This window comes from Amphibalanus amphitrite, unplaced genomic scaffold, assembly GCF_019059575.1.
Source record: "Amphibalanus amphitrite isolate SeventyFive unplaced genomic scaffold, NRLGWU_Aamphi_draft 000014F_arrow, whole genome shotgun sequence".
NCBI classification, from domain to species: domain Eukaryota; kingdom Metazoa; phylum Arthropoda; class Thecostraca; order Balanomorpha; family Balanidae; genus Amphibalanus; species Amphibalanus amphitrite.
The window spans coordinates 1,956,433-1,980,910 of record NW_024881510.1 but is presented as its reverse complement, the minus strand read 5'-3'; the positions used below and the strand labels follow the sequence as shown (position 1 = coordinate 1,980,910).

The 24,478-nt window shown below is 49.6% G+C and overlaps 2 protein-coding genes across 2 annotated transcripts; both read right to left on the bottom strand.

Moving 5' to 3' along the window:
* Positions 1-8,298: 8,298 nt before the first annotated feature.
* LOC122385019 lies at positions 8,299-9,513 on the bottom strand. The gene is made up of 2 exons (XM_043372963.1): positions 9,233-9,513; positions 8,299-9,035 (listed from the first exon to the last, which is right to left on the bottom strand). Exons 1-2 carry the CDS (start codon positions 9,242-9,244, stop codon positions 8,580-8,582), a joined length of 468 nt encoding a protein of 155 aa, XP_043228898.1. The 5' UTR covers positions 9,245-9,513; the 3' UTR covers positions 8,299-8,579.
* A 7,071-nt stretch (positions 9,514-16,584) lies between these two features.
* LOC122385014 (adhesive plaque matrix protein-like) lies at positions 16,585-19,655 on the bottom strand. The gene is made up of 3 exons (XM_043372948.1): positions 19,189-19,655; positions 17,517-17,834; positions 16,585-17,256 (listed from the first exon to the last, which is right to left on the bottom strand). Exons 1-3 carry the CDS (start codon positions 19,372-19,374, stop codon positions 16,804-16,806), a joined length of 957 nt encoding a protein of 318 aa, XP_043228883.1. The 5' UTR covers positions 19,375-19,655; the 3' UTR covers positions 16,585-16,803.
* Positions 19,656-24,478: the final 4,823 nt, after the last annotated feature.

Genomic DNA, 24,478 nt, shown 5'->3' with positions numbered 1-24,478 from the left:
GCAGAGTTCCGTTCTAAAAATCCCCGGTTTGTCACGCGAGCCAAAATTCACCTCAAAATGAGTGAGTTGACCCTGATGACGCTATTGCCATTAGCAATGCTTGCTGGTGAACAGCTGGTACGATTTCAACAAGAACACAGCAGTGTAAGAGACAAAGTTCTAGAGCAGGGTAGACTTTTGCCCGCAGGCCTCTCTATAGACTTGGCACAATCTGTAAAGTCGGGGAGCTGATTATGGAGACCCGAAGCATCTGTGTGACTGCTTTCATTAACAGGGTGAAGTGTTATGTCGGAACAGTTCTAGGCATCATCAGATATGCTTGATATTTACAAGGTCATCACGAGGTTAATAGAGCCAAAGAGCTTCACTGAACAACAGAAGGACGCCCAGCGAGACATCAGTGTGGGATCGGCTTTGCTTTAGCAGTACCTACAGGAAAGCTGAAGTACAGCCGTGATCTGGCGCCGTCCCACTTGAACCTGTTTGGATCACCGGAATCTTAACTGATCAGGCAATCGATAAAATAATCAAGACATGGCTTTGGAATAGCAATAAGGAGTTTTCCAAGCAGGATTTCAACGCCGGGTGGAGTGCTGGGATAAGCGCGTGCGCCTGAACGGTGATTGGATGTAGGTGCCAGTTCCGAAGGCTTGGGAGGCTGTCCGAAGAGACCTGCTAACAAATGCTTATAGCCAATTTGTAGACGATATTTCAATGAACATATGTTGCTAGTTTTGTGTCGTTGCATCAAATGTGGACTGAAATACGTGTGATTTTACCTTACTTATTGAACGACCTAGTAAATATCACTCTGAAAATCACACAAGTGTCACATATTTTTATAGCCGACGGTTCAAAATACTGCAAAAAAGCTAAGAAAACGCCGTAACATCTTTGATGGCGTAATGAGCCTTGCTGATTGGCTTCATCGGCGAGCTTGGGCCATAAAAGGAACTATCCAGTGGGGAAAATAATGTTTTCGAACACAAAATTCAAAACATGCCATTGAATCCGTGGGAATGTCGGTGGGCGCAATTGGTTAGGAGGGCGCAATACACCCACTTTCCCCTATCAGAGCCGGGTGGGGTATGTTGTAACATGTATGTAGGGGAGAGCGGGGAGAGTTGTATCATGTCCAAGTTGTGTCAGGGCGAATTGTGCCAAACTTATCCAATGGATGGCGCTCGCGACACGACCAGCCGACGAGGTTTTCCGGGCGCCATCTTTCCCTGTTCTGTCTTGTGGCTGAGTGGACGCGTCTCGAGGTGAGAGCCGATTTTATGTTTTTTAATGTCATTCTAAAAAAATAAGTTGCAAGAAAACATGTGTTCTGGGCATTTAGATGTGCACGAATTTGAAAGATCTCCGTAGCGGTGGTGAGGGTAGGTTTTAAGGCTGCGTGAGTGAAAACGGATTTCTCCAGCTGTCCGCTGTTTTTTTAGCACGGGGATGTTTTTTCCAAGATGGCGGCTAGGTACATGTTGTATCAGAGCCGGGTGGGGTATGTTGTAACATGTATGTATGTAATGTATGTATGTATGGGTATGTTGCTTTTTATCGCAAAAGCTAAGCCCTGGCTCGCGTTTGTAGGTAGCTAGTCAATGCTCGTTCCATTTCGGCACAATGTGTTGGCTTCTTTGCTCTTAACGGGCCACTTTTGCGTCTAGTCTGTTGATGTTTCGTTCGGATTGCATTGACCTAAGTTTGGTCTAATAAAGTGAAGCCTTTGAGCATACCTATACATTGTATTAACCACATTTAATGTTGTTGTTATGTTCAAAACCAGTAGCAAGCACACTCCCTGAAACGTGAGATAGTGATACAAATTACCCCACCATGTGATACAACTCACCCAAGCCATGGGCAAGTTGTATCAAAAACATTGTTCTATTCGGGAGACCGTAGAAGAAAAACTGGTAGAGGTAGCGGAAAAGTTACTTTGCACAAAAAAAGCAGAAGAATCAAGGAAGGGGAAAGTATGGAAACAATGAGTTTATCACGGATAGTTACGAGGTTATGGGTCTCGGAGTAAAAACTGATACAACCCACCCCACTCTCCCCTATGTATGCATGGGTATGTTGCTTTTGATCGCGAAAGCTAAGCCCTGGCTCGCGTTTGTAGGTAGCTAGTCAATGCTCGTTCCATTTCGGCACAATGTGTTGGCTTCTTTGCTCTTAACGGGCCACTTTTGCGTCTAGCCCGTAGCCGTCTGTTGATGTTTCGTTCGGATTGCATTGACCTAAGTTTGGTCTAAATAAAGTGAAGCCTTTGTGCATACCTATACATTGTATTAACCCCATTTAATGTTGTTGTTATGTTCAAAACCAGTAGCAAGCACACTCCCTGAAACGTGAAATAGTGATACAAATTACCCCACCATGTGATACAACTCACCCAAGCCATGGGGCAAGTTGTATCAAAAAACATTGTTCTATTCGGCAGACCGTAGAAGAAAAACTGGTAGAGGTAGCGGAAAAGTTACTTTGCACAAAAAGGCAGAAGAATTAACCCTCGCATGTGTAGGGGGGGGGGGTCGGATGGACCCCCCCCATGGTTTTTCGCGAATAACTCGCGTAAAAAGCGGCCGATCGCGACGAAACTTTCAGTACCCTCGCATTGATCAATTTTACACCTACCCTGAAAATTTCATGACCCTGACCCAAATGACCTTTGACCTGTGACCTCTTTTCCGAGACCATGTTTGGCCGGAATCGCGATTTCGCGTATGTCGGCTCGCACTAGCCGCGTGTTTGCAAGCTTTTCGTGGTTTCAAACGTTCAAACATGTGATTTGATGCTACTCCCGTGTGTGTCAAGGTCACCTGAAGGTCAGGTCAGGTCATTGACCTTTGGTGACCTCGGGTGACCTCGGTTCACTTTTTCGAGTTTTACATGTTTCTAGGCTAGTTTTTGGAGCTGAATTCGAATTTAGCAACCATTTGAACATTTACGAAGTAGTTTTGGTGACTTCGTAACATGTTACGAAGCTGTCAGAGGCGGTTGACACGTACTACGAATACCCGTCACGACGCCTACTGGTTGACCTGACCTGACCTGACCCGACCTGGTCTAAATGCTTCAAGACATCATCTGTGATCAAAACTAACACGATATTCGTGATCAGCACCCCGAAAAACCCCTTAGCAGCCACACTTTACGACTTTCTAACAGGTCCCGATTTTCCCGACTTTGGGTCATTGACCTGACCTGGAAGGTCAACCAATGACCTAGGACCTTAGAATTGGGTATCATCGGCTTCCTCTCGTCACGGGCAACACGCTCGTTTTTTCCGCGAAGCTCTAGCTCGATCAGGGGCCAAACGGCAAGGGGGGGGGTCCAACCGACCCCCCCCCCCCCTACACATTAGAAGCTGGCAAACGCCGCACACATGCGAGGGTTAAGGAAGGGGATAGTATGGAAATAATGAGTTTATCATGGATAGTTACGAGGTTATGGGTCTCGGAGTAAAAACTGATGCAACCCACCCCACTCTCCCCTTCTTTGACATTTAACGATGCAGCATTTTCATTATGAATGCTCATTAATGCTGAGCAGGCCTCGTCGTTTGGAATCACCTTGATGGCCCTCCTGGCACCTATCGTTTTTGGCCACCGAGCCTTGCTTTATAATTTCAAATGCATGAAGCTTACAGCCTGTGCAGTTCTTCGCACGGTGGGAGGAGCATTACCATGCGACAAAAGTGCGGCATCACTGCACGAAGCTCTGGCTATTGCCCATCTCCAAGGTGACCCCCGATGGCGTCTTCTGGCCGTACCTATAAAAGGCTGCGCCGCCGCCATCGGCCTGCATACAGCTCTTCACGCAGCTCTCCAAACACTCTCAACATGAAGCTCCTGGTAAGACTGACTTGATAGATGTGTGCCGAATGTTATCATATGCTCTCCCTTGATAACAGGTCTAAAAAGGTGCACCCACCTGGGTTATGGTGTGTTGTAGTACTTACTGGAGTCGCCAGTCGGTGGATTTATTTCTCATTTCGCCGGTGATTTTTCATTATTCTCCATCATCCCCGGTCGCACGTGATCACTGTCTGTTTTCATTTATGTATGAAAGCAATAAGCATACATATGTATGTCTTATGCATGCCGACGTATGTATGCCGACGCCCGCAGCACCCTGTCCAATGTCACTTCAGTGACGTGAGTGTCGCTCACATAGAACAAACGGCCTGCTTCCGTTTCGATATCCGGCTTGAGCTCATAGGCGGCGGAACGGGGAGGGGCACGGTGCCCCCCCCCCTTGATTTTGGCATTTTAACATTAGCCCTATGGGTGTTGCATGGAAAGAATGGGACCAAAAGTCGGCAGTGCCCCCCTCCCCCTTAATTGAAGGTGTTCCGCCGCTACTGCTTGAGCTCGTCTGTCTCCTGCTGACTGGGTCTGACCGAAGATGTTATCTGACCGGAAATGTTATTTCTCTCCACGCCAGGTTGTGTTGGCCGTGCTGGGTACCGCAGCTGCAATGGAAATTAGGAAGGCCGAGGACCAGAAGGCCGAGGATGCCCACCCGTACCCGCGGCCGAGCTTCCCGCTCACCTACCCAAGTTCTCGTGTCCCCTTCGTGGCCGAGTGGATAAAAGCGCCGGAATTCGACGCTTAGCCGGTGGTGAGGGCCCGGTTCAAGCCCCGGTGCGGGCGGCCACATTTAGCTCCTACGTGTAATGGCGTGCGTGTCTGTGGCAGGGGCCGCACAGAGGCCAGGTAACGTGAGTGAGCGGAGGGGGCCGTGTCCAGTCGTAAGGGCACGTTAAACGTTCGGACTAAATTATGCCATACAACTGGAATTGCGCGATCGGGTGGTGGGGTCAGGGTCAGCACAAAAAGCTATGCTTAGTGCGGGCTCTGATTCCTCAAATCCACCCATTCAACCATTCGGACTAATTTTTTTTTTTAACCTACAGCGCCGGCTACCACGCCCCGGCCGTCTACAGCGCCGGCTACAGCCCGCTGGCCTACAACGGCTTCTACAACGGCGTCTACCACGGCTACACCGCCCCCGTGGTGCACTCGCTCAAGAAGCGTGACGTGTCGGACGCCGAGGGCCAGCAGGCCGACGAGGCCACCTACGTGTCCACGTACGCCGCCCACCCGTACAGCCCGCTGACCTACACGGCCGGCTACCCGTACCGGGCGGTGACCTACAGCGGCCTGAGCATGAGGCCGCCGGCGTACTCCAGCAGGGCGCCGCTGGTCTACGCTACTCCGCTGGCCCCTAAGGCCCCTTAAGGCCCCTAAGGCTACGGCGACTTTTAGACCAGGACCCGGCCGTCAGTGGTGCCCGGCGTCTCAGCTGCTCGTGCTAACTACCAGAACACGCCACCGGTGCCGGATCGCAGGGGCCTGCACGTGTTAACAGGCTGCCTGAGGAACTGGTGGCACAACTGCTTTTGAAATGATCTGGCATTGGTACAATGCATGCCTATCGTTTGCATCATCATTATTTGTCAGGGCTTCCATAAACGAATAAAAATAATTGAGCAGATACAGCTGTTCTTTGGTAGAACATATGAATCCATATCCGCATTTATGATTGCTGGTTTCACTTTTTTTTCCTATATATCAGCTTCCGCTGACGGAAGATGTAGAGTTATGTCAAACCGCATGCAGATCAGATCTAACCACACAATTTACTGCACTGGTTCTACAGTTTACATTGTTTTCAACAACACCCGCGCTCGAGAGAGGGAGAGAGAGAGAGAGAGAGAGAGAGAGAGAGAGAGAGAGAGAGAGAGAGAGAGAGAGAGAGAGAGAGAGAGGAGAGAAGGAGAGAGAGAGAGATAGATAGATAGATAGAAGGAATTGGAACGAAGGGAAAGGGAAATGATAGAACGGCAGACGGCAGCTTCGTATCGCAAACAAGTGTAATAGGTAACATTTCATCGGATATGAAAAAAGTCGGATATGAAACCGTATAGGAAAAGCTTCTGCATAAATTTTCATCAGAACCATTCGTAAACGGTGGCAGAAGTCCACAAAAACGTTGACGCGGCTAACTGTGAGGGCTAGAGTCGAATAACCGAACGACAAACCAATCACAGGAAACGGCTGTCTGGCACAGGAAGCTAGCACTACAGTAGCACTACGGTCTAGATGCCATCAAGGCCATCTATAGAAGGTACAGTCACTCCCCCTCCGACCAATCAGAGACAGATCCTGAGTGACGTCACCCCTGATGCTCGCAAGGGGTACGCCATTCCTTTACAACGTAAAAATGACTAACTTCATTTGAAGATTGTTGGTGACACTCCACACATATCGCTCAACCGTTGATGTCATTGGAAAGTCCAACTAATTTTCCAGCGATAAAAAAGAGCAGCAATATGCTAAGAAATGGCCGGTTTTGAAGATATAGACGATTTAAAAATCCTCTGCAGTTGCAGGAAAGCAACGTGAAAAGGCATCGAGCTTATATTTTTACTATGAATAAATCATTTTTCAGTAAGTTTTTAGATATGGTATCGATTTTATCAACAACTTTATTACAATATTTTTATTACTTGGAACTTCATTTCAAAATAATATTTTCAAAAATGGCAGCTGTTGGCAAGTAGCTTTGAAGCGATTGTGGCGCGCGCCATTATTGTCCCGAGGCCCCCTTATGATGTCATCAAAAGTGGAGTGACATGGGCCTGGATGCCATGGCGACCACCTCACACGGCTCCGCCCGTCCTGGTGTTTTAGTACCTACCTCATGACTGGCTAGTTTTTGCACTGACTGATCCAAGGGGTATTTGGGGCAAACGTTACCTTCCAGCACCCGAGATCGATAAAAATATGTCTCGTTTTTTTCCTAGAATAGCATAGCAAGAGAACTAACCAAATAAAATGGGTAAGAAATTAATCATTAACATGGCACAAATGTACATATTATCTTAGCAATTGAAAAGACCGAAATAAAGAATATTTACAGACCTATTCCGTATTTCGGTCATTTCAATTGCTAAAATAATTCATTTGTGTCATGTTAATCATAACCTAATTTCTTTCCCATTTTTTTTTTTTTACAAATTTAGCTCGAATGTTTGAATGGACGGATTGACAGAGCCGGAGCCCACGCTAAGCAGAGCTTGTTGCGATCCCGACACCTACCGTCCGATCGCGCGATTCCGGGTATCGGGAGAATTTAGATGCCAAAGTTTATCGTGCCCTTCAAAGCCGGACACGGCCTGTCCCACTCAACTGACTTCAACTGGCTGCGGCTGCTCCCACCAACCGCAGACCATCCCCGTCATGAGTCTCAAATATCGAGCGCCGGAGCGTCTCGAACCCGGGCTCTCACTACAAGGAGTCCAATGCTCTACCAACTGAGCTACGGGACGGAAAAATCTTGCGTTAAGCTGCACAAGAATGCGTGAGAAATCCAAATCCGAGGAGTTGGGAATTGGGGGATTTGGGGGAGTAGATATGCCCCCTCGTCCTCCTCCCCGCAGAGTTTGAGACCACTATTCTGGATCCGCCTATGAGTCTTTGTGAGCATTGAATTTGAGACGGTTGACGGTTTTTATTATTGCAAAATTTAGCACTGGTTGGTGAATCCCAAGCCTACCCATCATGCTTCCTGGAAGTTTTGTTGTCTGGTGTAAGATCCTGAATATCCCGGATCCTGAACATTTAGTTTGCCCCATGGGTATTCTGAGAACATTGAATCCAGAAGAGTTGGCTACCAAATGTTATTCGATGCCTTACGAGTGAAGGTGCCAGCAGTGCTTATCCCTAACCCATACCGATACACTGTCTCTGTGATGCATTTTCTTTCCACACCTGAAGTTTATTATCGTTTTACTTCTCGCTGATATTGTATTGTGTTATTTTGCTTTCCTGCGGCTTGCAGCACATTTCTGCCCGACAGTGGTGGTTCGATGTATACATGCAAAGTCAGTCGGCGGTCACCAAGATGATTTGTTGTGGGTTTGTCAACGTCAGGAGCCATCATGGGGCACAATCTGCTCATTATGACCAAACAGAGACCTTATCACCGGCGCTGTGCATCTCTTGCAATGCCTTCTGCCTTTCAAACCTTTTGTCTAAATGCCCTTGAAGCTGCCGACCTTTATGCCAATAAAGCCGACTATGCATCCTGACCGGTGTCAAACCCAGATCCTTTGATCTTACAGTGTCTGATTCTGCTGAGCATTCGAAATAGTCTTGAATTCATCGAGTATGATTTGGGAATAGGTAGGTAATTGTACCTAAATTCAATTCGAAATGCGGACATGATTGTTTGCTGGGAAGTTTGAATTGATGCGCTTGTCGAAGCGTCAATGATACACAGCTAAGCGACATTTTATGCATTTATTACTACATAATTTTGTTACCATCATTTCTGATTGACCCAACAATGCAGTACAAATGAGTTGTCCAACAGTTCCTCAGGCAGGGTCAAAACACGTGCAGGCCGCTGCGATCCGGCACCGGTGGCGTGTTCTGGTAGCACGAGCAGCTGAGACGCCGGGCACACACCAACGGGTCCCGGTGCGCCTCCCAGCTCGGCCCAGCGCCACCGGTCTCCTGCAGCCGGCAGCGGCCGGCCCGGCACGTCGCTCCGGTCGGTCGGTCCGTCTAGAAGTAGCCGTAGCGGTAGGGGTAGGCCAGCGGAGCGGTGTAGGCCAGCGGCGCCGTGCTGGCCGGCGTGCTCAGGCCGCTGTAGGTCACCGCCCGGTACGGGTAGCCGGCCGTGTAGGTCAGCGGGCTGTACGGGTGGGCGGCGTACGTGGACACGTACGTGGCCTCGTCGGCCTGCTGGTCCTCGGCGTCCGACACGTCACGCTTCTTGAGCGAGTGCACCACGGGGGCGGTGTAGCCGTGGTAGACGCCGTTGTAGAAGCCGTTGTAGGCCAGCGGGCTGTAGCCGGCGCTGTAGACGGCCGGGGCGTGGTAGCCGGCACTGTAGGTGAGCGGGTAGCCGGCCGAGTACGCCAGCGGGTACGGGTGGGCCGCGTACGTGGACACGTAGGTAGCCTCGTCGGCCTTCTGGTCCTCGGCCGCAGCGGCGACTCCCAGGATGGCCAGCACAACCTGCAACGGCGGACAGGGAGGTACAGTGAGAACAAGGATCACGAGCAACCGAGGGGTGATGGAGAATGACAAGCCATAGACCGAGGCACAAAGTCCCGAGAAAGCATGTATCCCACAACACCTCAAATAAGTTCTTCCTTTAGCCCCTTTGAAGCCAGTTATTCCTAAAGATACTCTTCATTGGATCTTCATCTTACCAGGAGCTTCATGTTGGGAGTGTTTGGAGAGCTGCGTGAAGAGCTGTGTGCAGGTCGGTCGGCAGCGAGGCCTTTTATACGGCCGGAGGACGCCGGCGGCGATTCTGCCTGCCGGGGCGGCGGCCGGTGCCGCCGGGAGTGACGCTGCACTCTGCCGCCTGACAGTGCTCCTCCCACCTGAGCAGGATGCGGTCCGACCTCACGGAGTGGGGGTGGGGTGACCACACCCACGCATCGATGGCGCCCAAAGGCCTCATGCCGCCGCCTCAAGGTGAGGCCGCTGTCCGCTGCGAGGGAAGTTTTGCGCCGTCAAACGGCGCCCGAGCCATGCGCCGTTGAGCGTAGCTTAAAGGGACCCTCCCACCTTCAAAAAAGTTTATGAATTGGCATGAAAGTGATGTCGCTCGGCTCAGAAAGAGCGAAAACGAATATTTACCAAATTTCACCGAAAAATATTCACCGGTTTTCAAGATATTAGACTTTTACTTTTGTTTACTTTTTTTGGGATCTCCACTGTTTCTAGCGACTTTATTTCAGAAGTGCAGCGTTTGCGGCAGATGTTGCGCGCGAATAGCATATACCACCGCGTGCTACAAAACGTTTTAGTCAAACATTTAAAAATCGTTAGATATCTGCGCTGACGTCACACATTCAGAGGGGTATTCCTAAGCATTAGCCCCTCTGAATCAAAATGCTGCAATTTTGAAATTCAATATTTCTGATTTAAGGCATTTCTCAATGTTGTGAGTGCCGAAACCGGTAATTGTGAGCCAGGGACCCCATTTTGGCTATCTCAACTCAAATCTAATGTTAAGGTGGGAGGGTCCCTTTAATTGCATGTTAAAAGTTAGAGGCGGCAGGCATTTCAGGCGTGGCAACATGCGTTTCTAGATCGTAGGTGCAACATTTGATTGGGTTGAAGTACAACTAAGATAAACTGTAATTGTTTAACAGGCCAGCTTAGTATTGCGAATCATAACATTTTCTGGTTGGTAGTTCACACGCAAAAGTTGAGAGCCTGAAATTAGGCTCCTAAGCGTAAAAGTTGCCCTTTTAACCCGCGCCCCCACTATATTATAATGTAAAAAAAGACTTCTACTCCAAAGATCGGTCGTTCTGAGAGTTTTCTATTGCCGTTTCCCCAATCTTTCCAAGACCATACGTTCGAAACTTGGACGGGGGCAGAATCTACCCCTCCCTTCAAGGTCAAAGGTGGCTTCGGCTGAATACTCTAAAAGGGGAGACCCGGGAGGTATGGGCCGGTTTTGTGAAAAGCAATTCTTTATTTTTGGGGGTCAAATTCCAGAATTTTCAAAATTTTGAGATAGCAGTAGGGTAAGGTGCCTAATTAGCGACCCTTTCCGATTTGCGACCTACCTCCCTACAGAAAAACTGGCGGGAGAAAACAGGGTAAACACATCGTCAAAAGGTCAGTCATACTTTGGTTATCAAATTAAATTATTTTATGGTTGTCGATGTTTCTGGTGGGACGTTTCAGGTGAGTTTAAATGAAAATGACGAGTTTCTTACCCAAAACGTGTGTGTTTGGGCCCTCTCTGATGAAAAGCGATGCACATTAGGACGATGCACCTTTTTTATTCTGAATCGACATTCCTTTTTCAATTGATTGCCGTTTTCCCATAGTGAATCGCTTAACACTGTGCACAGCATGGCGGTTAAAAATGTGTCGCAACTCATATTTCCTATTTGCGCCTGACATGGTCGCAAATAGCTCAAGAAGGGAAAGAAAGGGGAAAAGAGAGAAATGAAAATGAGGTGTTGCTGAAGCTTGCAGTGTGTGGCAAGGGATGTCAAATGTCGTCACCGACTGCAGGGGTGCCGAATTCAGCGCGGACCTCGAATATCATACGAGACAGCCCGCAAAATTTGGGTTTCCGCCTTCTTTTCGCCGTCGGTGCATCACGTGATCAGTTTTTACTTACATATATGTGTTGGATAAACGTTCCTGCTCGACTGATTGAGTGCTTTGCGTATAGGTTACCTTTTTGAGATAATATTTCATCTTTTCAGGCGTCGCATTTTTTGCCATTTTTAATATGGGGAAACCCATAGACTTATTAGCGACCCTCCCCGGTCGCTAATCGGGAAGAGTTCCCTATTAGCGTTTTTTGCAATGGTTTGCTAAAATGCTCACTACAAATAAGTTAGTGAATATTGGGGCAGAAAATGACTATATTTTAATAGAAAAATGAACGACCTCTCCGAAAATCAAGCCAGTAATACAGTGGCACCCACAGAGCGTGAGCAATGACGGTTCAAATTAAGGGGGTCGCTAATTAGGCACCTTACCCTATAGCAGCCCCGGTAATTCAACACAATCTATGTATCAACATTTCTCTGTATTATCAAAGCTATAGGTATTTGGAAAATTATTTGATCGCAATGTGTAAAAAATTATGCTCGGGACTCGGGAGGGCCTAGGTACTGAAAGTTTGGTGACGATCGGTGCAGCGGTTCTGGAGTATATCGAAAAAAACTAGGGGGGGGGGCAAAAACTGCCCCCAACCGCCTGGAGGGTTAAAAGTCAGACGGAAAATGGCAACTTACTTTTGCACCGGAAATGATCAATCTTCAAAGAATATCTCAAGCACATTGCAATTTATAAGTAGGTATCTTGGCTGCATAGTGCATATCCTCTTGGCATGCATTGCTCGGATGCCTAGTTTTTGCATCGTGAACTTTTCGTAAATCATATGACGTCATTAATGTCACTTGAGATCATTTTAGGGTATTGCGTCATTAACTGCCGATTTCATTGAGCTCGTGAGTCAGAAAAGCCACCGAATGATTCAGAAAGACCTGCCGAATCGATCGATATGCGATATGCCCTCCTTCGAGCAGCTTCGCGACCTTAAGTGCTTTGACCTGACCTCGACTCGAGGTGCACTATGTTGGTCATCTTCAAACAAAATTTTATCTTATTTGCCTGAGGATATCGAGGAAAAAACGGCCCCCAGGGTGAGTGTCACCAATGGGCTCATCGGCAATGGGTTACGGTCAGTCATCCGACAGGATTAGCATTTTTTACAGCATTGGTTTAAAGTATTTTTTTTTTGGTTCTGCTTGTCCGGATTCATAGTTCTGAAGATATCTTCCGCGATCGTTGATCTCAGTGTGGCCGTGAGAGGCCCCGCGCGTGAGTGCGGCGCTGGCTCCCCGCCGCGTCTGCTGTCGGCCCGCTGTGTTGATCCTCTCCATCTCCGGCGGGCGTGGTCGGCCCGCGTCCGGGACCGATCCCGTTCTGCCCGCTTTGTTGGTCCTCTATCTACCGGTGTCGGCGCCGGGTGTGGCCTCTCAGAGTCCGGGACCGACTCTGCGCCCGTTCGGTGGCCGGCGGATGACCGGCCGCTCCCGGACCTCCACCCCAGGGGGCGGCGACGACCGGCCGCGCCCTGGCCCCGCCCCGCGGCCGGTCCGACCACGCCCACCGGGCGGCCGCTCCGCGTCGGTGAGCCTCCCGCCGTGACCTTGACGGGGCCGGCCGACACGGCGGGCCGCTGCGGCTCCGGCCGGCGGTCGTCGACTTGTGGCGGCGCCTCCGGCGCTGCCCGGGGACAGGGTGCGGTCCGTGCAGCCGGCGCTCCGCGCCCGCCCGCCCGGACGGACGGCGATGGATTGATCGGAATCGCTGCACATTGACGCCGCTGGGCCGTTTATGACCCGCCCCACGGGTGGCAACTGGCTGCTGGATGCTTTTGTTGGGATTGTTTTACCTGTAGCAAGTTCTCAAGGTCAGCCTTTTCCCAAGGCACAAAGAACTCATTACACCGATCATTCCTTTCGTGCTGCAACATGAATGTCGATAAATGCTTCTGATTAGGTAGATTCAGCGAGAAATATGCGCTTCATTGTCGCGATACAAAAATTCACCGATGTAATAGTTAGCAGAAGGCTGTTTTATGGATTATTTGAGTCTTACGTTATAAATGTTTTACTTCTGGTTTAAATATAGTCATGCTCAGTAAGCAGATAAAATGAAATTTTAAGTATTCCCGTATTACTTCACCTACATATTTTCACCTTTTTCTCAACATAGCACTGAGGACTCCAGTGAGAGAAAGAGAGACGGCTAACATTTGCATCCGCAGCTATTCAACATCGATTTGGTTTAACGATTAATCGATTCGTTTTTTGTTTAACAAAGACGACCTCAAGAAATTCAGCTGAGAAAAATGTATTTATCAACAAGGCATATATCATGCATTGCTTTTGCACTGCTGCATCTGAAGCCTGATGTTCTCTCGCCGTTACCCCGACCATGCCCCGACCTTGCGCTGTCGCCGTGCCGCCGGTAATCTATCCAGCAACTGGGAGCAGTGTGACTACCTCAATCTGCACTCTGCAGTCCTCGAGCGTCCCATGCCGCGGTGTCGGAGCCAGTAGTAGTTACGTGAATCGTGTGTCGTGACTCGTGAGGAGTATGAACCCTGTGACCGAGATCCAGCCCAGGGAATCCCTGATAGTACTGGGGGTCGTGACACTCATTTGGGAGGGGAGTAAGTAGCTTTACCGCGGTGTAGCATTCAAATGGATGGTGTATACCCGCGGTCGGGTTCAGGAACCCACTCGGTAATATCATGGCACACATAACTCTCTCCCGTGGGGTCGTGCCAGCCATTTGGTAACCAGTAAGATGCCTAAGCAGCTCCACTGCGGTCTACTAATATACCGAGAGCTGTGGCTGGTATAGTTACACGTTCATCGCACCATAACCAGGGGTTTACTACAGCAGTATCGCGGTTAATGTGTGCCACGGGAGTATTAAGACACTGAATGGATGTGTTATATTAGCTTATTAATTCGTAAGTCCATTATTTAAGTAATTTTAGCACATGCAGCTGGCTTACCGAGATTAGTGCAGCAAAATGCATGACGAATTCGAATAGGAAATAGGACAGCAAAGTGGTGTATGTAAACTGAGGCATAAGTTTCCAAATACGTTTGCTTTACCGTGCGGTACAGTTGAAGTTTCAAAATGATGAAACAAGATGAAATTACATTGAGCCAGAAACCCAATGTCAGCAACAAATTGTGTTTTAGGCCAATTTGCTATGAAAACTCTGGGGTGAGAACGGAATGAAAAATATCGACTTATTTCAAAAACCTATTCAGTTTCAAGTGCTATCCTACTTATGGATCACCCAATAAAATCGATCATAGCTCAAAATCGACCCTTGCTACTCGCGCCCGCAGTTGATGTTCTGACTTCTGAGTACGGCGTCTCCCATGTACCGTGTGGCGCCCGGCGGCGGTGTCTCGTCCGACTGCCGGTGCAGGCCGCCAGACGGATCGCTGCCCGGGCACGCACCGGCGCGGCACCGCGCGGCCATGACTTTGAACTTCACCTTGGCGATCGAGGGGTGTCGGCCGAGGAGGGAGGGGTGGGCACCGCCCCCCCCCCCCCCTCCCGCCCCTCCCCGAACGGGTACTCTGTGCACCGTGACCGCCCAGGAAGGCTCCCGAGACGGGCGTGGCAGCTCGGCGAGCAGGGCGAGGGCCGGCGAGCAGGGTTGGGCGAGGGGGCGAGCAGAACTGGCGAGGGCGGAGAGCTAGGTGGAGATAGAATTGAAATATATGCATAATGCAAATCGCAGACCGATTTTAACCTGCGCCCGGCTGGGGGTCCTGGATTTCCACGCCCTGCTGGGGGGGGGGGGGTGTTTGAACACCCCCCCCTTGTAACTCGGCTCCTGGGTCACGTAGCGATACGCGGAAGGCGGCGTTCGAAAGAGCGTCAAAAATAATGACGAAATCACTTCAGTCAATTTTTTGGTCAGGTCAAAGGTCAGGTCACCAGAGGTCATTGAAGGCAAAATTTCGCCGATTTCCAGGTCGAATGTCGAAAATTTCCAAGAAGCCAACGCATAACTTGGGAACCAATAGAGCTACAGCGCCGCGGAAAAGCGCATTCGATAGCCCTATTAACGCCCTTTCTGAGTAATTCTCTCAGATTTGACCTAACGTCAACGGTTTTGCCTGCAGGGGGCAAAAACTGCAAAAATAGCCGATTTTTTCGGAAACAGTTTTTCTGCAATAACTTTTGACCCAAGCCCTGTACCAGCTTACTTTTACCGGCATCGTGTTCCTCTCGTCCAGACGCATCGAATGAACTATACCTTGACCTTGAAAGGTCAACTTGAAAATTTGACCTCAGGTCAAGGTCATGACCTGACCGGAAAGGGTCATGTTGCATATCAGTCGATCCGTATCGTCGAGCTGAACACATCTAAGGCGTTTTCATTGCTCTAGCATGCCTCTATCAAAAGTTATTTGCGAAAAACTGTTAGATACCATTCGTGACCTAAGATGACCTCAGGGCATAAACAAGGGTCACGGACACCATTTTCATGTTCAGTGTGTCTAAACCACTTGTAATTCGGTGTTTGGGAGTGTTTATAATGTCCTTCGTCCAAAAGAGGCGCCTTTCAATTTTCTCCCATTGACTTATAATGGGGAGGTCGCAAAATTGACCTGACCTTAGGTCATCGATATCAAAATTCTGAGATGTACATTTTGTACATGCTATTGCTCTTAGCAATCGCTGAAAGTTTCAAAGCGATCGGTCACTCGGTGTAGCTATGACAGACAATTGAAACTTTTTATGAGGTGAGGTCACTTCAAGTGACCTGGTGACCTGACTTTGAATGACCTTGGTCTGAAATTTTCACAACATGTGTAGAATTGATGTATGATAGAGTGTACCAAAAACGGCGGCGCGGAGCGCCGCCGTTTTTGAGATATTCGCGAAAAACCACAAGGGGGGTGTTCAAACACCCCCCCCAGCAGGGCGCGGGTTAATGGGATGAAAGCCATTCGATTTCTCTCATCGTGAACTTTCAGAATGACAGTAAAAAGTAAAACAAAATCAACAGTCTGGTCCGTGACTTGGCGGATACACTTTGGTGCTGTTAAGACGTTTGAATTTTAAGATGTTTATTAGGACGTTTGAAAACTGACACAAGTGAGTCTTTCAACCGGACACGGACATAAGTAAGTTTTGGCTACTTAGGCAGAAATCGAAGAAATTACTTTCTAAGATCCGTCGAGGCTATCTATAATATAAGTTTCGATGTTACAGATTTTAATGGGATCTGAATGGGATAATAATCTGTATACTGCACATCTCCCACAAATGCATGCATTGACATAGATAGGTAGGACGTACAAATTGCGCAACCTAATTCCTGTCGTGCAAGTGCAGTGTGAGGGTGCTCACTGCTCATGGTACCTACTGTAAGAGTAACTTTTCTCGAAGTCTTATGACGATTTTATGTTTAATTAATAGGTATCGGTTCGTTTCCATTTGTTACTACCGCGACATTAGCAAACAATGGGTTTTACATTTTATTGACGATGATAGACGAACATGCACATGTTTGCCAGTGACACGCGATACAGCTCGATCTCTCGCTGTCAGACAGCTCTCAGGCCACTCCGAATCCTCGATCGGCCGCGCTGGGCGGACCGCCGACCGGCAGCCGCCCTTCCCTAGGGTCGGTTCTCCAGTCAGCGCGTCCGCCTCAGCTGCTGCTCAGAAGCCGCTGTGTCGTTTAGATGTAATAGCGGTAGGGGTAGCCGAAGCCGGAGTAGGGGAAGGCAGTGCTGGCGGTGGTGTAGACGGCCGGGGCGCGGTACACGGTCGGGTTGTAGTTGTAAGTGTAGCCAGCCGAGTAGGTCAGAGGATACGGGTGGGCGGCGTAGGTGGACACGTAGGTGGCCTCGTCGGCCTGCTGGTCCTCGGCGTCCGACACGCCACGCTTCTTGATGGAGTGCACCACGGGAACGGTGGGGCTGTGGTAGACGCCGTTGTAGACGGTGCAGCCGTGGATGCCGAAGGTGCAGCCGTGATAGGCCAGCGGGCTGTAGCCGGCGCTGTAGACGGTCGGGTAGGTGTACGGGTAGCCGGCCGAGTAGGTCAGCGGGTACGGGTGGGCCGCGTACGTGGACACGTAAGTGGCATCCTCGGCCTTCTGGTCCTCCTCAGCGGAGCGCTTGGAGCGAGACTGAAACAAAATGGCGTCTGGTGAGAAACGAATGTGGTAGTCAAAGTCTCAACCTAAAAACAACACCTACAAGAGGATGTGCTTAAGAGTTCAATAAAGCAACGCCGAAATTATCTCGGAAAGTCAAATTGCTATTCGGCTCTTTCGGTTTTCGTTATGGCTTTCTTTTCGTACAGTAACCCACGTTTCTAGAAACGTGCTATCCAATATATCAGTAGGTACATCCCTGATGAGTTAACGTAAACTATTTCCCATCATACCTCAACGACGGGTGTCTCCTCGGCGGCCTTCTCCTCTGCCGCCTTCTCCTCAGCGGGCTTGAAGCTCAGCGGCAGGCCGTGGATGTAAGGGTAGGCGGCGTACGTCACCGGGTAAGTCACCGGGTGTGCGGCGTAGGTCACCGGGTGGGCCGCGTAGGTGACCTGCTTCACCGCCTCAGTGGCCGGCTTGTCCGAGTAGGTGACGGCATGGCTGGCGTACGGGAAGGGCGCCAGGCCGCTGTAGAAGGAGGGCACCACTCCCGCGTGGTAGAGGAATTTCTGCTCGGCCGAGACGGCACAGAGCACGGCGAGAACAACCTGACGGCAAAAGGGGAGCGCGGAACGAGCGGTGATCACACAGATACATAACGTTGACTTTGCAACAAAATTAACCCTCGCCCATGTAGGGGGGGGGGGGTTGGTGCAACCCCCCCCCTGAGGTTTTTCGGAAATAGTGCAAAAACGGCGGCGCGCAACGCCGCCAAATTTTGGGTACCTTATGGGGCAAACCTTGCGCATCTTTTGATAAAAAAAAATTGACCGGGTCATGTCAGGTCACGGAGTTATGACGTCACAAAGGGAACAGCCTCCGGCCGGATTTTCACAAACTGATTGCCAACGCCCGAGGTTTCCTGCCGGTGGTACGGACATCGGTTTATGGATCGTGATGAAACTTCCCATGCATGTTGGGGCAAGTATTGGCTATCATATGGTATAAGAAACTTGACCGGGTCAGGTCAGGTCACGGAGCTATGACGTCACAAGAGGAACAACGTCCGGTACTATTTTTGAAAAGCGCCCGAACCACTATTTTGCTAATTCTTGTCACCTCAATGGGAATATGCAGCAATATTAGCTTCTATAGGGAGCAAATGGACATCTCAAATCCAAAAAATACAATCAGATTTCAAAAATTTAAATTTTGATTTTTCGAATTTCTGCCGCCGACTGTGACCTTGCCGACTTCCGGCGCTCCCAACGCGCCATTTTTAGAGCTAGGGAAACGAAATACATACCAAACGATAGAGAATTGAGCAAGGAACACGATAGTGAAAGTTTCAAGTCGATATCTCCCACCGTTTTGCCGTAATCGCCGCGGAAAATTTGAAAAAGTCTATTTTTCCGAAAATGTGACCTTTGACCGGTCAAAAGTAGGTCAAATGTTGACCTAGGACCAAAAAATATACCACCAATCGCGAGATCTCGGCGAGAGCAATCCGTTGGTCTTTTCCGCTAAGCTCTACGACGCTCCGTTTTCAAACGCCAAGGGGGGGGGGGTCGCACCAACCCCCCCCTGCATGGGCGAAGGTGGCAGATCGCCGTTTACGGGCGAGGGTTAAGATATGATATAGGCATGTATGGTTTGCGAATTAACTCAAAAAGTGATGTTTTATGAGTTAAAAGTTCAGAGCTAAAAGAAACTGTGCAAATCGCACATGCATCAATCCTCGACCGCATGACATAAAAGTTAAAGCGTTAAAGACCCATTAAGAGTCGGCGTGGGAACTAATTCTCCCTAAAACGGCACGTTTGTCCTTGGAGAGAAGTCATCAGCCTGACACGTGGTTTAGTGGAGTTACATTCAGAACAGTTAATCATAGTTATTTGGAGCCAGCTTATCGGCCAACAACAGGCCCAGCTAGCGCCAGCCCGCCGTCGGGGAGGTACTCACCAGCAGCTTCATTGCGGCGGGGGGACGGTCTCGAGGATCGGCGGTCCTGAGCTGTGCCTGCCGACGGGCCGGTGCCCGTTTTATACCCGGCTCCGGGGCCCTGCGGCGGACTGGTGGTCCGGGATGGCTCGGTAAAACATCCTGCGGCCAGCCCGCTGCTCGGCTCTGACCTTGGAGCCGGAACATCCTCCGCGTGGAGGGCGTGGTCGACGCCGCTGTCAGCTTCTCGCCACCGATACAGGGTCACCGACCTGACGGGCGGAGCGGGCTCCGGACAGCTGGTCAGCTGCCGCAGACAGCCGGCGAGCTGCCACAGCTCAGGACAGCTGGTGAAGTGCCCTAGCTTACACAGTTGGTGAGCTGCCACAGCCACAGATAGCTGCAGTGAGCTTACGCAGCTCCGGACAGTTAGCGAGCTGTCGTTATAGCCTTGCTCTATCACCGGGGTTTAGTACATATTGAATCGCGGTTTTCCTGCGGTACGGTGCGTCGGGAGCTCATGAGAAGGTAGGCTGTCCCGCAGCACTTGTGTTCTGCGGCACAGTCTATCTATCGCCTATCGTCTCGTCTCCGCCGTTTCTTCACAGGTTGTGGCTGCGTGCAGCCGCAGTGTGGGCTGCAGAGGGAACTGACATTGTGTCATCCTCCTAGTCCAAAAATTTGGTATCCGATTGACATCCAGTGGCGGATCTACGTTGGGGCAAAATGGGCAATTGCCCCCCCTAAACGGAAAACCTCTGGGCAAACATATCTTTTTGCCCCCCCTAAAAAACTACAACTTGAATACTAAAAATATGGTGTTTGAAAAGAAAATGTGAAATAAATGGAGGACTAGAAGGTTGTCATATTCGTGATATTAAGTTGTGAGCTGATAAAAAGTCCTCCGCCCCATGAATGTCAGTCCATCATCCATCAGCAGTGCTACTACTGCTACTGCTACCAAAAAAAAAAAAAAATAACGCGATTTATTGAAACCTTGAACCAAGTAAACAAACCGTCAACAGCAGACCGCCAGACGCCAGTGGGGTCAGGGGTCACCACAACTGGTGAGCGGTTGGACAGTGGTGGGTTTGCATGGGTATATAAGAAGTGTTTGCATAATATTTTATTGCTAGATAGCATGGATGTAGGTCGTAGGAGCTGAAAAAATATTGGTGGGTTTAAATATCCATTAGTACCTAGCATTTCCACTGAACGATATGGTTGAGCTACTGCCGCTGTGTCACTCAGTGATGGCCAGAAAGAACGGTGTACTGCGTGCCTTTGAGAACAAGTGCGAGATAGGTTTCTGAGAGGAATAACGTAAAGAAGATTACCAATCGCGGCTTTTTCATGAGCCATACCGTTATCTATAAAGGCCGTGTTACACTGCCGAATTTTGGCCACGACCCTGTCGCCGAATCACGTCGTGTAGGAAATCGGCGAACAGTTTACCGACAGAGGCGAACAGTTCGCCGACAGAGCCCGATTTGCAGAAAACGGGTGGGGGGCCCCCCTAATCGTGCGCGGGTCGAAGCTGATCCATGATTCGGCGAACATCGCGAATGAATGGCGAATCTGTTGCGAATAGTCGGCGATACCTTGGCAACAAGTCGACGCACGCAGCGACATGTCGGCGGCGACTCGGCGACTGTTTGGCGATCATGTTCGTTTATTATAAATTCGGCGAACGGCCACGAAATTTTCATTTTTCATGAAATATTCGTGGCGGTCGTGACGAACCGTAAAAGTCGCGCGGTGGACACCGACTGGTCTGCGAAATGCCAAGACCGTGGAAGAAAGATCCCGAATCGGTCCGCGACATAGGATGACTTGCATATTCGTGCACACTCGTGTACCAAAATTCGGCAGTGTAAAGGCCGTGTAACGGGGACAAACACAGAAGGGCTCAGTCAGAGCTTTTGGTTTGCGAGGTGTTCGAGAAGCTCAGTATGTTGTGGGAACGCTGTTCAGTGTGATTCCGTTGGCTGTTGCGCTGTGGTCCTATGTAGTCTGTAGAAGCATCGTTTATCTCCTCTCGAAAGTAACACTTATTGTATAATTTTGCTAGCTCGCGAAGTTTAGTCCCAAAGTTAAGGAATGTTCATTGTAATTGCATCAATAAATGCAGGACCGAAAACAAATGCGCTGTTCGTCTATTTCTTGTTGGGATTCTTAATCGACTGATCTCATTTTCTATTACCGGAAACAACTGTTAATACGTTTAACTACGTGGCAACCCTGACTGCGTATAGTATCGCAGGTACGTACGCTGATGTGGCCTTTGGTCGTACTCGTGGGCATTTACACATGAACCTGCTGCTGCCACCCTTATCGGTCTCCGGATACAGAAGCCCTTGAGAACCGGCGCGGGCGGACCTTTCGGACGAGGTCTTGCCGAGGTGATGCGGGAGGTAGAGGACGGACCGTCCATAGCGCCGGTGAGCTATTCTCTAACTATCTCCCGGAGTCAGGGTGGCTGCAATTTTTTTTGCGCTGCCCTGGCTTGGCCGGACTGACAAAAATGTAAAAAATAAAAAAATAGTAATTCCCGAAATCCGAGGAGAAAAATAGGGGTAGCTCGTTTTTTTTTTTTTTTTTGTTCCTAAGACTGGACATTTGAAATTCTCGCGGACTTGCCTGGCGGCGCAATGTTTGCCCCCCCTAAACTCAAATCCTAGATCCGCCACTGTATCTAGTAGATACTGCACTACTGCATTAAAGAACGCTTTGATGCATAATCAGGCAACGAAATACAAAAACAAGTCCAATGGCTTACTTCTTTTGGATACCTACATCTCCACAAAAACCCATCATAATTGAGACGATAACACGAGCAAGTAATAGCCGTTTGTTTTGACGGAATTTCTCACGATGTGAAAAGAAATAAATGAAAAAATAAATACTTTTATTCCAGCCTAATTAGATCAGAGTGTGCGATTTACAGAGATGTTCTGTAAACACTGTACCTAAACACTGTCTATAGATGTTTCCCCCATTTCTGGGATGCGTCGGTAACAGGAGCGGATCCAGGAAACCTCCTTGGGGAGGGCCATGAATCGAAGTGTTGCCCCTACCTATATCCAAAATTAAAAACTTAAGGATTTCGACTACCTAATTTTGGTGGTGCATTATTTTGAGTTTTCCTTTTTTTTTTCTTCATTTTTTGCCCCTGCTAGGCCGGTGGTGCCCCTGGCAGGCACGTGGAGTCCCTGCTAAGCCCAAGGTGCCCCTTCGAGGCCGGTGTGCCCCTGGCAGGCCTGTGGTGCCACTGCTAGGACTCTGGTGGTTCTGGTGCCCCTGACAGGCCTGTGGTGCCCTTGCTAGACCTGTTGTGCCCCTGACAGGCCTGTGGTGCCCCTGACTGGCTTATGGTGCCCTTGCTAGACCTGTTGTGCCCCTGGTGGGCCTGTATAGTGACCCTGCTAGGTCGCTGGTGCCCCTGGGCCCTGAAAGGACTGTGGTGTCCCTGACAAGCCTAAAGTGCCCTCAACAGGCCTGTGGTACCCCTGACAGGTCCAAGGTACGTACCCCTGCGAGGCCGTTGGTGCTCCTGGCAGGCCTCTCGTGCCCCTGGCAAGCCTGTGGTGCCCTTACTAGGCTGATGGTGCTACTGACAGGCCTGCGGTGACTCTGACAAGCCTTTGGTGCCCCTGACAGGCCGTTGTGCCCCTGGGCCCTAAGGGGGATCATGACCCATGTAACCCCCCCCCTCCCCCTTGGATCCGCCACTGATTGGTGAGGTGTGTTACCTCGACTTCCCCGGGTAATCCTACATAGTTAGTTTAGGCGATCAGTGGCCAGTGGCCCAGTGGTATCAGGTAGGTAGCATAGAATGCTGTCAGTCGTCCCACGCCGGGCCATAATCCTGCATAATCCCGCATGCCGGAGAACCCTGGTGGGCGTTGTCAGCGTCTATAGTTCTGCCTTCCGCCGCCAGAGGCGGGCAGGTGTGCACTGTGCATGTTCTTCCCTACCGCTCACACCGGCAAATCACGCCTTCCGTATGTTTCCATCGCTCAGATTTGTTAGATCCTTCTACTCCACGCCAAAAGCCTCTGATCCGGGTTGGACGGTCACTGTTATACTATGTGAATGCCTCCTCAGGAGCAGGTTCACGTGCGGTGGGGTGACCGTTTGCGAGACCGGTTGGCCCTGGGTTGGCCTGCCCAGTGCCCATGCTCGCTCCAGGCCCCGGCGGCTCACCAGGGTGACTGCCCAGGTCTCTCCCTAATTTCCATTAGCCTTCTGGCTCTGAAAAGGTTTCGTTAGACCTGGGACCGATTCGCGTTGGCGCACTAAGGCCCTAGTGACACTTGATTTCAAGCGTCACCTGCGATTTCGGTTCGCGCTGAGCCACTGGCCGATTGGTGTAAAATGCCGCTTAGTGTCACTACATTCAAGTGTCACTTGGCCGCCTAGTCTTACTACCTTCCTAGTGCGCCATCTCGAATCGGCCCCAGGACCCGACTCTAAAAAAAGGCCGGGCGGTTACACAGATAAGATTTTCACTCGTTTTCAGGAGCGTCTTACAAGTCGGGTATTTAATGCTTGCTTTTCTTTGCATCATGACTCATTTTTTTCACTGAATTTCTTTCTACTCTTAATTTTTCACCGGTCTTAGATTTTAATATGTTTGAGCCGTTTTCACGTCGGGCTATCCGGCAAATGCACCTAATTTGACCAAATCTGCACCTAATTTCTTTTACAGTAAATATCTTAATTTTATGAATTCATTTCAATGTTTTAATCGATGATGCTCTCTGATAATATGACAAAGCAGGCATATAAGCAATTAGTGCAACCCTAGCTGATAGCTGCTAAGAGACACACTGAACCTGATTTGACCAGATCTGCACCTAAACTGTACCAGATGTGCACCAAATGTGTACCAGATGGCCGTCTTGAAAACGGCTAATGTTGCTCCCATGCTCCCATGCATTAGGGTGGGTGTCAAGGTCACCGGAAGGTCAAGTCAGTCATTGACCTTTGATGACCTTCTGAAGCTTAGGAACGATTAGCCAGACTGCAATCAAACTTTGAATGTAGCTTATATATTTCGTCACCCTTGCATCTGCAACTTTAGCTATTGACATCTTCTTTTCGATCACTCCGCATTAAACAATCGCCAGTCAAAGCCAACCGTTGAGATTGGTAAAACCCTCCATTACTTTAGCGGTGGGCTGTACCTCCATACCCGGCCATGATAAGAGATAGCGCGTAGGCACTTGTGCCACGAGTTACAGAATACTTAACTTGAGAGTAGCTCTCTTACCTACATTTGGTAGTTATAAAAGCCAGAATGAATGCA